The sequence below is a fragment of the Manacus vitellinus genome, unplaced genomic scaffold, assembly GCF_001715985.3.
Source record: "Manacus vitellinus isolate BGI_N305 unplaced genomic scaffold, ASM171598v3 scaffold_56_pilon, whole genome shotgun sequence".
Classification (NCBI taxonomy): Eukaryota; Metazoa; Chordata; class Aves; order Passeriformes; family Pipridae; genus Manacus; species Manacus vitellinus.
In genome coordinates this window covers 374,114-387,712 of record NW_021940660.1, presented here as the reverse complement: position 1 = coordinate 387,712, position 13,599 = coordinate 374,114, and the positions used below count along the sequence as shown (strand labels likewise).

The 13,599-nt window shown below is 39.6% G+C and overlaps 1 protein-coding gene across 10 annotated transcripts in view; it reads left to right on the top strand.

Moving 5' to 3' along the window:
- The window catches only part of NTNG1 (netrin G1), a 150,401-nt gene that overhangs the window by 56,437 nt on the left and 80,365 nt on the right, over positions 1 to 13,599 (top strand). For all 10 annotated transcript variants that reach the window (XM_029963242.1, XM_029963238.1, XM_029963244.1 and 7 more), the window contains exon 3: positions 7,872 to 8,512. In XM_029963242.1, the coding sequence (XP_029819102.1) occupies positions 7,872 to 8,512 (641 nt within the window). The remainder of the gene's footprint in view (positions 1 to 7,871; positions 8,513 to 13,599) is intronic.

The following is a 13,599-nucleotide window of genomic DNA, read 5'->3' as shown; positions in this document are numbered from 1 at the left end:
TAGTTTTCATTCAAGTAATTACAACATTGTACATTTATTTTTCATTAACTTCAGTATTTTTATGTTTCTGTACTACTCATTTCTAACCTCACATGAGAGTTGGTATGTGCATGACTTTTTTAGAGCTGTGATGAACGCTCTGCATAAAGAGCTGTCCAAGTAAGATGCATTTACTGAAATTAGCATAGGACAGGATTTGCACGGAACACCATTGTAGCTCATCAGTTAAACACCACACTGGTGCTCTGTTCTGCTCACTTCATTTGATTTACACAAAAATCAGGTTGAAATTCATGGCCTGTACCTGAAGGTACTCAGTGACCAGGACTTGCGGCATCAATATTTTTCACAAGCCTCCACATTACCAGTCCAGAGCTGTCCACCAGGAAGACAAGAAAACCCTTACCACAGGAGCGGGGGCCACAGGGGCAGAAGGTGGAGCTTTCTTGGGAACCAGTTAGAAAGCTATGAACAACCTTTTGCAGAAGCCACAGCCATCACAAATCAGCTGCCTCCAGCACTATGGCAAAGCACATTTCTTCTTCTATTGCCTGTGGGCAGTAGAAACACAGAACTAGTTACATTTACTTCTTCAGTTGTATCATGTACCAGCAGAGACCCTTCTACCACTCATACACAACTCACCCACTGAGAGGGAGCACCAGCCAAGCCCTGCCCACAGTGGTCAATCATCAGCAGGGAGCAGGAGGCCAAGGAGCAGCAGAAACAGTCACCCAGTGCAGGGACAGATGTGGAGGGTTCTCCCAGATGTGGGAGACCCACCCCAGCACCAGCTATGCCCTCACCAACACATGCCATCCCACGTGGTGTCAGGGGACACCAGTGGCCCATCAGCCTTCCCTTTAGGAAGGCCAGAAGGAAACAGGACTGCAAGACAACCCTGTAGCCCCCCCCAGGAGAACAGGCCAGATGGAGAGCTCGGCCTGAGCTTAAATAGGGCCTGAGCCTGGGGCCCAGCTGAGGCTGGTCACAGACATCAACCCCTGCTGCTCAGGTGGGGCTGGCCAGAGATATTAAAGCCTGCTGGGGTCCTCCGTAGTTTCTCAGATGTTTTGCTTTCCACAGTTTTCTTTTTTGGATCAAAACTCTGAACACAATAATTTATAACTACAAATAAATTAAAAAAGTTTTTTAAAAATTTATTTAATTTTAGTGTTTCCAGAACCTTGATTCTTCCTGCTGTCACCAAGGTGATTTAATTCCCTCCATGATCTCTGCAATCACCAATATCATCTTTTCATGATAATGGACCAACTTCTGTGCTGGCTTTTCCTTGCCCAAGGATGACACCTTTCAACTGTAGTTTTCAGACATCTCATTCTTTCTACCCTTTCTACCTCTTACTACCCATTCTAATTCATGGATAGTCCAAAATAATAAAAAACTGAGCAAGGTGAGAGCTGTATCAGAACACAAAATCTAAGGTAGAGACACCCAAGGTGGTTGTTACTGACAGTATAAGCTATTCCCAGTTGAGGACACGCCTGTATCTCCTGCATGACTTCCTTGCCAGAACTCCTGCAGGGCAGCAAGGTGGCTGGAAAAGTGAGTCAGATGAAAATGTACTGATGTGAGCTGAGCATGATGCTGCAGATTGATACCCTCTACTGCTTTGTCCAAGGAGTGCTCTCATGGATGGGCTGGCTTACCCAGGATGAGAGCCAGTGTGCTGGGAGAAGGGAATTCTACATACCTTGGGATGTCAGTTTCTCAAATCCAGATATGCATCCAGTGTAAAAGAAACTCAGGTTTTCTTGGAACACTTGCCGTATTGTTCAACCAGAGCTCAGCACAATGGGGTCCCAGCGTTACACAGTCATGACACTGCATAAATAGGAAAGTGTTATAAATAGGAAAGTGATTATATTGCCAGATAGCTGCTGATACAGGAGGAAAACACCAATATTGAGCTTCTGAAATACCAAAACCACACTTGGATCAGTGCCAGCAGATCTGCCTTAAGGTTATGCCAGAAGGATCAAGTGGTCAAAATAACATCAGCAAGGCTGCCGAGTCAAAGATAGTCTGAGAAGCATAAAGCCACCCACTAGGAATTAATAAAATTTTCACCCCTCAAAAGTGGGTAGAGAAATTTCAGAGGAAACAAAACTCCATTTGCCTCATAAAGTAAATTGAAAAAGCATTTCCAAAAAGTAACTAAAGTATCTAAAAGGAGAGAATGTTTTGCTAGGAATTAAATGCCTTTGGCAAGTGCACCAAATTTGTGCTGCAAATATTAAAATGTTTTCCTATTATACATTTTCAGTTCATAGTATTGAAGAGAGGCAATAATCTGAGAACTACTCTGAGTGCCAAGAATGCCTTCACATGATCTACCAAAAGGCTTTGGAAGAAACAGTACAATATAATCAGGGATTACAGAGTTCATCATGCTAAACCATTTCTCTCTAATTCTGCATCTATATGTAAATTTGGGATAAAATTCCATACCTCACAGAGGTGTTGTCATGAAGATTAATTAGCTAGGTTTGTGTTCCACAAGGCAAAGTGCCAGATATTTAGAGGCTTAAATATCTTTTTTAAATCTGAATTTTATGGGCCTTCTTGCACCGAGTTTGTTGCAGGATCAGGACCATAATCTGCAATGTACTTTCAAGCTTAAAACTGCACGAAGTTGTTAAGCATTATTATCTATTTTTGGCCATTCACATCCTCTCTGGTTTAATCTTTTTAAGTCTCCCCAGAAGTTATTGATTTAAATATGCTTTTATTTTCTTTTTTACTGGTTTTGAAGAATGTATATTGTTCAGCCTGCAGCTCAGAGTTCAAAGTGCTTGTCTGGCCATCCAGATGCCTCTCACTTGGGAGCTCTGTGAAAGAGCTTGAAATCTTCCACTGAAATTTTAGCACTTTTTCTTAACTTAAATCACTTTAACTTAAAATGCTGTCATTGCAGTGATGAAAGGCTATTGATGGTAAAATGTTCTTGTCTACAGCCATTCCTGTCTTCATCACAACAATAATTCTGCAGACATTGACCAAGATGCTCTCAAACCAGCTAATGGATGTAGTGAGTTTGATAACATCAATTATCATTCAACAGATCCTATGCCTTACCAATCCTCCACCACACTGTTTACCCTTAGTAGGACAACAACCTAATGAGTAGTATCCCACAATTAATGGTTTCATAATCTGGCTCTTTCATGGTAAACAAGTAATTCCTGGTTAGAAACCACATGCAAAATGTAAGCATTAGATCAATTGCTGCTATTAGCTATTACTGTCTAATTAGTCATCGACAATGTACAGCTTGGCACCAAGTGAACTAATTCTATGATCTCTTGAAAAGGAAAACAGAAATACTCTATTATTTCCAAAAGTGTGATTTGAATGCAGTAATTTACCACACAGCCTCTCTCCAAATGTGAGTCAGGCTGTATTTATTTCTTGTCTGGTGCATCTGAGCTAATTACCTTGAGGCAGCAGTATAAAAATCAGTTGCTGTGATTCACTTCTTGAAAATGTATTTTGCTTCTTCTTAAAATCTTGGCCTGCTTGACCTCAGCAGCCTTCCCCAATTTGAAAACGCAAGTTATAATCCTCCACAGGGATTTAGCCAGGTGTCTATTACAACATGTAATCTGTGATACAGCTTCCAGTATTCATGCTACAGAGGGGTTAAGCCCCTCTGTCTTTGTTCCTGAGTGAAAAAGTCCATGAGGTGTTAGTGTGGACAGGGAATAGATTGAAAGAAGCAACATCTTCAATCAAACCATAAGCCTGTGTGGGTGTCACTGAGAAGCTGTACTGGTGAGAGACCAGAGGCTTCACCTGAGTAGCAGCACTCAAACTTTAACCCTTGAATGGCAGCTTCAGCACTGCTGCTGGCTCCCCTGCTGACATTCAACAGTCATACTACTGCTAGACCTCTGTTTTTAACCAAAATCCTCACTCTAGGATCACTGTCCCATCCATCACTGAGCTGTTCCTAAGGAGGCACTTGGTAAGACAGTGCTGCCCAGTGGGAACAAGGCCAGCCCCAGTGCCCCGTCCCAGGCAGGGACACTTGCAGAGCACCTCAGACACCACTATGGAAGTTCAAGCTGGCTGGCACAAACAGACATTACTGTGTGCTAAAACAAACTAAATCCAGCTAATTGAGGGGAAACCCTACTGGGACCAGTCAGCCCTACTCAGCAGCTTCTCAGGTAACTGCTTTTTCCAGCCAGGGCTGAACGTAATCAAGTCATAATACAGCCATGTGCCTTTGCTGTGCCTGCAAAACAGGTACCCCTCTTCCTAAAGCCAAAACTTTTAGACTATGTCAGTAGTTTTGGTAATATTTTTAATTCTGTGAGCAGCCAAAACCAAAATAAATAGCAACCTTATTTGCCTGCCTGCAAGGAGCTATTTAATATCAATCTCCAATTACTGTACAGGAAAATAGTGGGTTTCTTTTAGATGTTTGTGGTGTTGAGAAAGACTCAGCTACCTTTTATGCTAATTGGCAGTAAAGTGTTTAGAACTATTTATCAGTGTTTAATTATTTAGAACTCTCCTAATGGCTTAAATATAATTTTAAAAAGTTATAAATATTTTCCACCTTGTCCAACAGAAGAGCTGCTCCTTGGAATGCTTAAATGAAGATCTGTTTATGGCTGCCTGCTAGTCACAAAATTACTTACAGTTGTTAATGCTCTGGTCCTTTAGATGTCCCCAACACAGACTGAGCTTAGTTTTCACAAATTGGGGAAAGTTTATCTTTGTTGTATTCATTTTACTGAGACAGAAGTCTTAAAGAGGATTGTTATAGAGATCAAGATATTAAAATATGTAACTAATCACATTTAAATTAATTGTTTTCATAATAACATGTACTAAGGGATATTCATGTAGAGTAAGACCCTTTTACACTGTTTCGGTAGTGTTAGTATGACTTACCATGCAAATTACATTTAAGATTAATTAGAAGCAGTTTAAAGCCAAGTTCCTGGTAGAGAAAATGGGAACCTGACTCCAAGCCTCTGAAGCAATAATTATTTTAAATATTTCAAAATTACATCAGCAACTGCCATGTCAGACAGAGGGGAACTTACCTAAGCTCATAATTTCTCTCCTCGTCCCAGTGTTAGAATTCAGGATGTTTATTTTATCAGCTTATATCAGCTTAGCTATTTTTCTCCTAATTTTCTCTTTGGAGTACTTGAACTTCACACAGGTTATTTTGGTGTCATCAAATCATATATCTCTTAAAATAGAATTGTGTGCCATAAAAGTAAAACAATAATTCCATTTATTTGGGAGGATACGCATTCACTGTGCCGTTCTTTTAGGTAACTTATTGCAACCAGCTCTATCACCTTACTTCATTCACATTGCCTTGTGGGGTTTTTAGAGCCCCTTCTCCCAGTTATTCTCTGATTCTGTTAGCACCTCAGCTTTTGCTAAAAAGCAAAAGATAAAAGGCAAAGAGAGCAAAATAAATCAATATACAGAAAGAAAGACTACATCCCATACAATCTGGGTTACCCGCTGAAGTCATAAAACATGCCTTCTCCAGCATCCAGGGACTAGTGGATCAGAGCGGCTTTAGTTTTTAACACGAAGAATCACAACAGACTCAGTGATTGTTTGTGGAAAAGGAAAACAAAGCCATCCCTCAGCAGTGCTTAATGCACTGGCTACACAGGAGCATTTATTTGCTGGGTTTCAACACCCATGACCTCCCAGTGAAGTTGCTTTTACAAAAGCAAGGGCAGAAGCATATAGGTTATAGGTACACAGGCAGCTTTGTGGCATTGGGTACAGAAGGGACCAGATTTTTCTAGGAAACCTCAGACAGGTGTGATTTACGCAACTCTCAGCATTTTCTGAAAAACTGGTATTTACATATAGCCAAAGGGTCTGGAACCTTACAAATTTCACAACGTGTATATTTTCCCTGAGGAAAAAAAAAGGCCTTTGTAAGTTAGCAAATTCTGGCATTTTTATCTGATATATTAAATGGAACCTAAATATTAAAATATTCGGTGTTTTCTCTATTCTTATTGAAACTTAGTTTTAATTTTCACTGTTTTATTCAAAAGGAAGGCATAGAAATAGCAACCATGAGCTTAAAATCAGAGCTGTAACAGGGACTTATTATAGACAATATTTTGCAGAGTATTTCCAGTTACAGCTGCATGCTTTGAAGCTGTCAGCAGCATGCTGTTTTTCAAATAACCCTTTTTGTTGTCTTGTAGTTTTCTTTCATAACTTCCAGTCCCGGTGAATTGTTGTCAGTTTTAGCATTCAGCTGTATTAACAAGAGAGAGAGAAAGAAAATACTATTTTCCAGCCCAGGTAAGAGGAATTTGCCAGTGGGGAGGGCAAAGTCAGTGCAGAAGTTCTTTTGCTTGTGTTTTGTGGGAGTATGTCAAGGAGCAGAGCAGTGGCCAAGGTGGAAACTGATGTTTGAAACCCATTTCCCACAGTGGATAGCATTGAATTGCTTCATTGCCCTGAGGCTTTGAGGTGGAGAGAAGCATAACTGTAATTATAAGAAAAGAAAAGGTTGATCATCATATTGGGGCTTTTTCTGTTTTCAAGGTAGGTGCAGGGAGCTCTGATTAATGACAATAATAGCTACACTTATAACCTCATCGAGCTCTGCTAGGTATAGGGATGTGCATATTTTTCCCCAGCAGTGCTGACCATCAGTGAATAGAGGCATGGCTTCTTCCACCATCTGTATGTCAGGCAGAGGGAAGGATATAGAGCAGCGGCTGCTCTCTGGAACAAACGCAGAATGAACAAGTAGCAAAATACTAATGCACTGTTGAAAGGTGAAATTAGACATACGTGATTCAGTGCAGCCTACGGGGTCTGATATCTTGGCAACTGCTACAAGATATCCCCAATCTGCAGACAAAATAGCCTTTGTGAAGAAGCAGAAGATTGTAGTGTGCAAGTTAATGCATCAAAAGGCCAGAAAGAGAATAATTCACTTTCACCTTGCTACAGAGGACAAGCAGCAATAAAAGCTGTGCACTATTGGCAAGCTTTTTTTGTTGCTGTTTTTAACTCAACCCGCAGTTCAGAGCTACAGCCACCTTGGCAATGTTCCAGCTGAAGCTGCTGACATCTCCCACCTAATCAAGTGCTGGATTATTTGTCCTGATAAATTGAAGCTGGTGCCTCATGAAAAGTCTTTCCTGAAGTACTTCAGTACCCTGTAATAAGATGGCAGATATCTGAATCAAGCCCCAGAGCAGACAGAGCACTGTTTTTCTACTGGCTTTTGGTAGCAAGTGCAAAGGTTTTAAGACAAGGTGGCGTTGAGCTGGGAGCATGGTTGAGCATGATAAATTTCACATCTGGGTGAAAGGAAACTTGAAGGTGTACTGAATACTGGTTCATACTGAGTACATACAGGCTGCACTGCTAACCAGAAAACACTTGCCCTAAAAATTACTTCCTTCATGGGTGGAGCTCTGAGGAACATACTTGTTTTGAAAAGGAATTCTCTTTGGCTACTGCACTTTCTAAGAGTTGGAGTTACTGAACTGTTAGAGACTTGCCTACTGTTCTCAGTCTTTTGTGACTCAATCCCTGGTCTGAGCCATTCAGGGTAAATAAGGTTTTTTCTTTCTTTAGCATATACTAAGAAAAATGTTAATATTACAGAAGCAGGGATGCTCTATATGTTGCTTTTGTACATTTACTTTGACAGGTAAAACAGCCAGGATAAATCTCATTAAGATAAAGGTATTACTTGAAAGCATTTGTTTTTTTCTCTCTTGGTTTAACTCCTGGAGAAAAAGCAGCAGTTCTCAGGCAAGAAACATCTTAATGTGTCACAGTCACCTATACTGTGCCTCTTGTAACACTGTTTTGCTCTTTTTCAGGGGAATCCCTACATGTGCAATAATGAATGTGATGCAAGTACCCAAGAACTGGCTCATCCTCCAGAACTGATGTTTGATCTTGAAGGAAGACATCCCTCCACGTTTTGGCAGTCCACAACTTGGAAGGATTATCCAAAGCCTCTTCATGTTAATATTACGCTCTCCTGGAACAAAACCATTGAGCTCACAGACAACATAGTTATCACTTTTGAATCTGGCCGTCCAGACCAAATGATCCTGGAGAAATCACTTGACTATGGACGAACATGGCAGCCCTACCAATACTATGCCACAGACTGCTTAGATGCTTTTCACATGGATCCAAAATCAGTGAGGGATTTATCACAGCACACAGTCCTAGAAATCATTTGCACAGAGGAATACTCTACTGGGTACATGACAAATAGTAAAATAATCCACTTTGAAATTAAAGATAGATTTGCTTTTTTTGCTGGACCTCGGCTTCATAACATGGCTTCTCTTTATGGCCAGCTTGACACAACCAAGAAGTTAAGAGATTTCTTTACCATCACGGATCTGAGGATAAGACTGCTTAGGCCAGCAACGGGTGAAATATATGTAGATGAGCAACACCTGGCACGCTACTTTTATGCAATTTCAGACATAAGAGTATATGGAAGGTAAGTGAATATATAAGTTTAGAAACAGGCATGTGTTTGATTTTAGAAGTTATTCAAAACTGTTTATTTCCCTAAACATGGTGACATTTTCTGTGAAGACATGTTCATTGGAAATCAGGCTCACCTGAAGGCCATTTCTGGTCATATTAGAAGTTTCTGACTCTCACAGGACAAAGTCCCGTATGTTCTCAGGCACTAGCCTTGGATCTTGAGCCCTAGGTCTCACAAGCAGGATAGCATTGCTTCATATGTTGGCTCAGGAATTCACCCTGGAATTGAGACACTTTCTTCTTTTATGTAGTTGGAGCCTGCTCTGAGAACAGTTAACTAAAAACAGAGATTCTGTTTTATCATTTGACTTTTCCAGGCCTTTAATGTAAGCTGTGATTGATACAGCAGCTCTTGCCTGAACCCTTCCCACTAGGTCCAGCTGTGAACAAGGAGGGCAGCAGAGAGTAGAGTCCATTCCTTGTACTTTAATTAGCTCTGAAATGCAGTGAAGCTGATTTAAAATGGAAAAAAAAGCAACAGTGTTTTAGAGAGACTGATTTGAATATAACAAAGATGATTATTCAGCTGGAGTCAAGACAAAGACTTCCCTCTAGGGCAAGCGGTGGCCAGTGTCAGGTGCTGTAGTCCCAAAAATAATAACCTTGTGATGACATTCCTATCAGGAAATTGTCTTCCCAACTCAGACTAGCAAATGACTGATGCTCTCAAGCAGGAGGGTGATCCTTTTACATGTGTCTTGGATGCCAGTTTGTTCCGAAGAAATAAATGGGATCATCTCTATTAGCAATTCACTCACCTCTCTAATATACCTTATCTTTCTCCTCTGTTTCTTCTGTAGAGAGTTGAAGTCTTCCATTTTAAAAAACTTTTTTCTTTTTTTTAAGAGAAGCTAAGTATCAAAACAAATGGAAAAGCTAATGCACCTTGGAAGGCCAGGGGCTCTCATTGCAGACACAGAACTGAGTGAAAAAAAATAGCGACTGTGATTATATAAAACACTGGTGACTATATTTTTATTATTCCTGTGGTGAAAAATCAAAATCATCAAAATACATTTCTTAGGACTGTAGATTTAGTATGTAGTTACGGTCTTCTGTATCCACACCAAATACATACCCATACATGAAGGATCACTAATTTAACATTAGAAAGTATAAGATAAATGTTGCTGTTTTAAGAATTCTTCTTTTAATACTCATTAGTTACATTGTAAATAATATTTCCGAAGTCTTTTGGGAGGGCTAAGTGGATGTAAACAGCTTAAGATACTGTTTTAATTAGTTTGATAAAATTAGTCTCAGTGTAGAAAAAAAAATTACACCTATGTTCTGTTTAATGTGTATCCTTTCTCCACTGGGTTCCACATAGGTTAGCTCTACTGAGGCATCATATCAAAGCTCAGGATTTGAAGATCCTTAGGCTTTAAGGAAAGCCTGCTCCCCATCTGAAAACCCATTTGGAGCTTAGTCTGACTTCAATTAGACTATCAGTGCTTTATCAAAGAAAGCATCTGAAGGATTAAAAAAGGGTGCATTGCATGCAAATTAGAAACAGAAACCTTCTGAGAACATCTGGGGCTCAGCAATCTTGTGAAAAATTATCTATAGAAATGAAGCGTGACTGTACAGAGAACTTATCTGATGCTGATGCTTGTTGTCTAAATGCTGCAGTAATTGGACACATGCTTTAAAAGAAATATCTGATAGGTAATAGTACCTCACTAGATTAGATTCATGTGAATTCTTATCACTGTTCTGCTAATGAGAACAGCTCTTTAGGGATTTGGTGCCGTTTCCTTCAGTATCTTGTGAACCCTCCTTGTTACAAATGTATTTTATTTTGCTACAATGTTTCATATTATGGGTTTTGAGACCCAGATATTTGTATATATTTGGTAAAGATAGCTCAGACTATTCCATGGAGATAGGATACAAAGGGACATTACCAAGGAACTTGACATGTAGTGGGTGAGTGATGCTAGCAGACACTCTTTAAAGCTAGTCCTTTTTCTGAAAAACATAACCTGTAGATTAAGTATGGTTAAAATCACCAAAGTTCATAATAGCATATTTCTAAAGGCAGCATAAAATGTAATTTGTTTCATAATGTGTTTTAAGGGACAATGACAGGGAAAAGCATCTATCTTAAAGCCACTATGTTAAATATATGGGATACTGGGGTGGTTAATACTTCACAATGAATTATTGATTTGCCCACTTAATATAGGGTTTGTTTTGTCATTGGTTTGCATTTTGCTGTGAAATAAGGCTGATGTATGTTGCATTAGTGATGAAGACCTGTGTCCTCTCAATGAACGTCTTCCCTTCTCTATTACCACCTGTTTATTCATCTTCAATTTACCACTTCCATTGTGTATTTATTAAGGTGATGAAAAAAGGAAACATGGCTGTTAGCAATTTCAGCAACCCCATTGTGCTCACATTATTCAAGAAACCTAATAATCCACGTGAACTAATTCTGACTTACTGATGGTCTGCTTCACTAAATCAGGGTAATTTTTTCTAGTGAATAATGGACGTTGTAGTGTGCCAGTACCTTAATTAAAGAGACCCTCTCTTAGTCTTGATCTTATTTTAATTTACAGGGTAATACTACAATAATATCACTAATGGAAGGTACATTAAAGGGCATAAAGTAGCATTAACTGTATTAAATTATGGCACTTGTGTTAATTAACTGCTGAAGCAAGATGGTGCAACGACTAGAAAGGTCAACTAATGCATAAAGAAAGTCTTCTGGGATGGGAAGCTAAGAAAGAGCAGACATTTTTCCCCTGGTCTAGCCTTGCTGCAGAGGATCAGAGGGTGTCCTGTGCAGTAACCTCAGGAAGGTTTCTCTCACTTTTCTGCCTGCAGAGGTGGCTTGAGCTGTCTGCAGGCTCTGCCTGTCTCTGACTCCTTGTGAAGAACAGTCTTGGCAGTAAGCCATGAGGTACAGGTCCGATTTTTAAACTTTTTTTTTTTTTGGTAGAAGTAGTTCACTAAAATGCTGATAACAATTCCTTTGAAGTCAAGCAAAAGGTTCCTAGCAGATTTTGGATCAGACTGCTAAAGGTTTAACAATGTTAATTTTGAAGTATTTTTGCTCTAACTGTTATATTTTTAGTGACATGTACATTTATACACTGTAAATTAACTGTAATTTGGGATGCTAGTAAAAAAAACATTGTCCCAGTGGGTAACAGAATGACTAGCTGGCTAAAACAAAGGCTCTTATTGCTTTTGAATGATTATGTTTTGATCTAAGAGCCACCAGTTTCTTTCTGACACCAGAATATCCAGCCTCTGTACAATGTTATTAAGCCCTTTGGAATTTATTTTTATACTCTTCTCGCCTTGAAGCTTCTGTATTTAAGCCCCAGGGTTTTCTGACCCCATCTCAGCTACGATTCCTGTTCCAGCAGCAAAAGAAACCTCTAACTCACAGTACACAAATGAAAAGTAACCTCAATTTTAACACTTTCTTGCTCTCACATTATCTCTTCTAAATTTAAATCCATCTCAGTATCTGAATAAATTACTCCAAAGGAAAGTATACTTTCTACTTAGGGGCTTGGGACTTTTCTGTCTTCTTAGTCAGCATACCCCTCCTGCCAGTTATGACCCTGAACCGCTCAGTGAGGCTGTGGTGGGTTTGGGGTGGGTGAGTGCCCTTCCCCTGAGTGGGGAGCTCTCCCTGCCACCTTCAGCAGTCCCACAGGGGAGGCTGGGCTCTGCTGGGTTTCATCCTCTTGCTTGTTCTGCCAATCCAGTCTATGGATGGATTACTTGGATTAAAACTGCATGTTACTCTGTCATACACTTGGCATAATATCCCTCTGTAATTTACCCAAAACCAGAACTTTTCCCTAGGGAAGTGATAATAGATAGAAATGCTGTCGTTTTATTTATAATAGAAAATGTTTTCATTGGTGTTTAGCCCAGAACCAGACCATCAATATTAAGATACATAGGCTCCTAGCTTTTGAGGAGACAACTGAATACCATTCTTGCTTCTAATATTTATTTACTGTACTTGAATAGTCTTTGTTTTACAGGAACACTTGCATAAGCAGCTTGTTCTCCTTTGAGATTTCTACTAGTATTTGGAGGGAATCTAGCAGTTTCTCTGATTAAATTATGAACTCATTAGAGAACAGGAAAGAAAAAGAAATGTATGTATTTAAGAGTGTGTCAATTTATCTTTAACTGCCAAATGCAATTTGCTTTTTTAATATATTGTAATATGTCACTAAGGAAAATGGTCCATCATTTTCTGTAAACAAATCTAGGATCATCAGGAACTGAAATAATTAAATGGTCACAGTGTATATTCACACATGAGCAGTCTCCAGTGGTTTACTCAATATAGGTGTCCTGGGTGGGTTTTACTCCTGCCTGTGTTCAGATAATACTGGTTTCCACCCTCCATCACAGCAACACATGTCCTGTCCATCAGCTCAGTGTGGTCTGTCAGAGTGACTGGAAGGGGAGCAGAGCAGTAGAGCCTGAATGCTGTCCGGGACTCTCATTCTGCTATATGCTTTTGAAACTAGTGGGTTTAAATCGCCAGGTTTCACTCACCACCCTTGCTCACTAGCATTTGATCATCTTTTCTTGGCTCGTTTTGCAAGATGTCAAGTATTTCCATACTGATTTCCCCCAGCTGTCTTTCAAGGAAGCTCAGTATCGTGCAGGATCGGGGGGTTTTAGGAGATGCACCAAGCCTTTTTGTAGTATAATTCATTTTGCCATTGAATATTAAAGGAGTAGAGATAAAACTCCTGATGAAAGAAATGAGAATATTTTTCTTTCTGTGTTGCTTTGTATGCTGAAAAGCTATCCAAAGAGCCTTTCTGAATAAATTCATTGATTCCAATAGCTTGCAGAAACTTTCTTTCCTTTAAGCTTTTCATTTGAAAAGAGTTCAATTTAATGCAAACACTGAAATAAGCTTAAGGATCTCCTGGATCACATACACAAATGATTCCTGGCACAGGAATGTCCTTCAGACTGAGGTTAAAGCTGCAGTGGTACAACATATTATCACATTAAAAGTTTAAAAATTTCCAACTA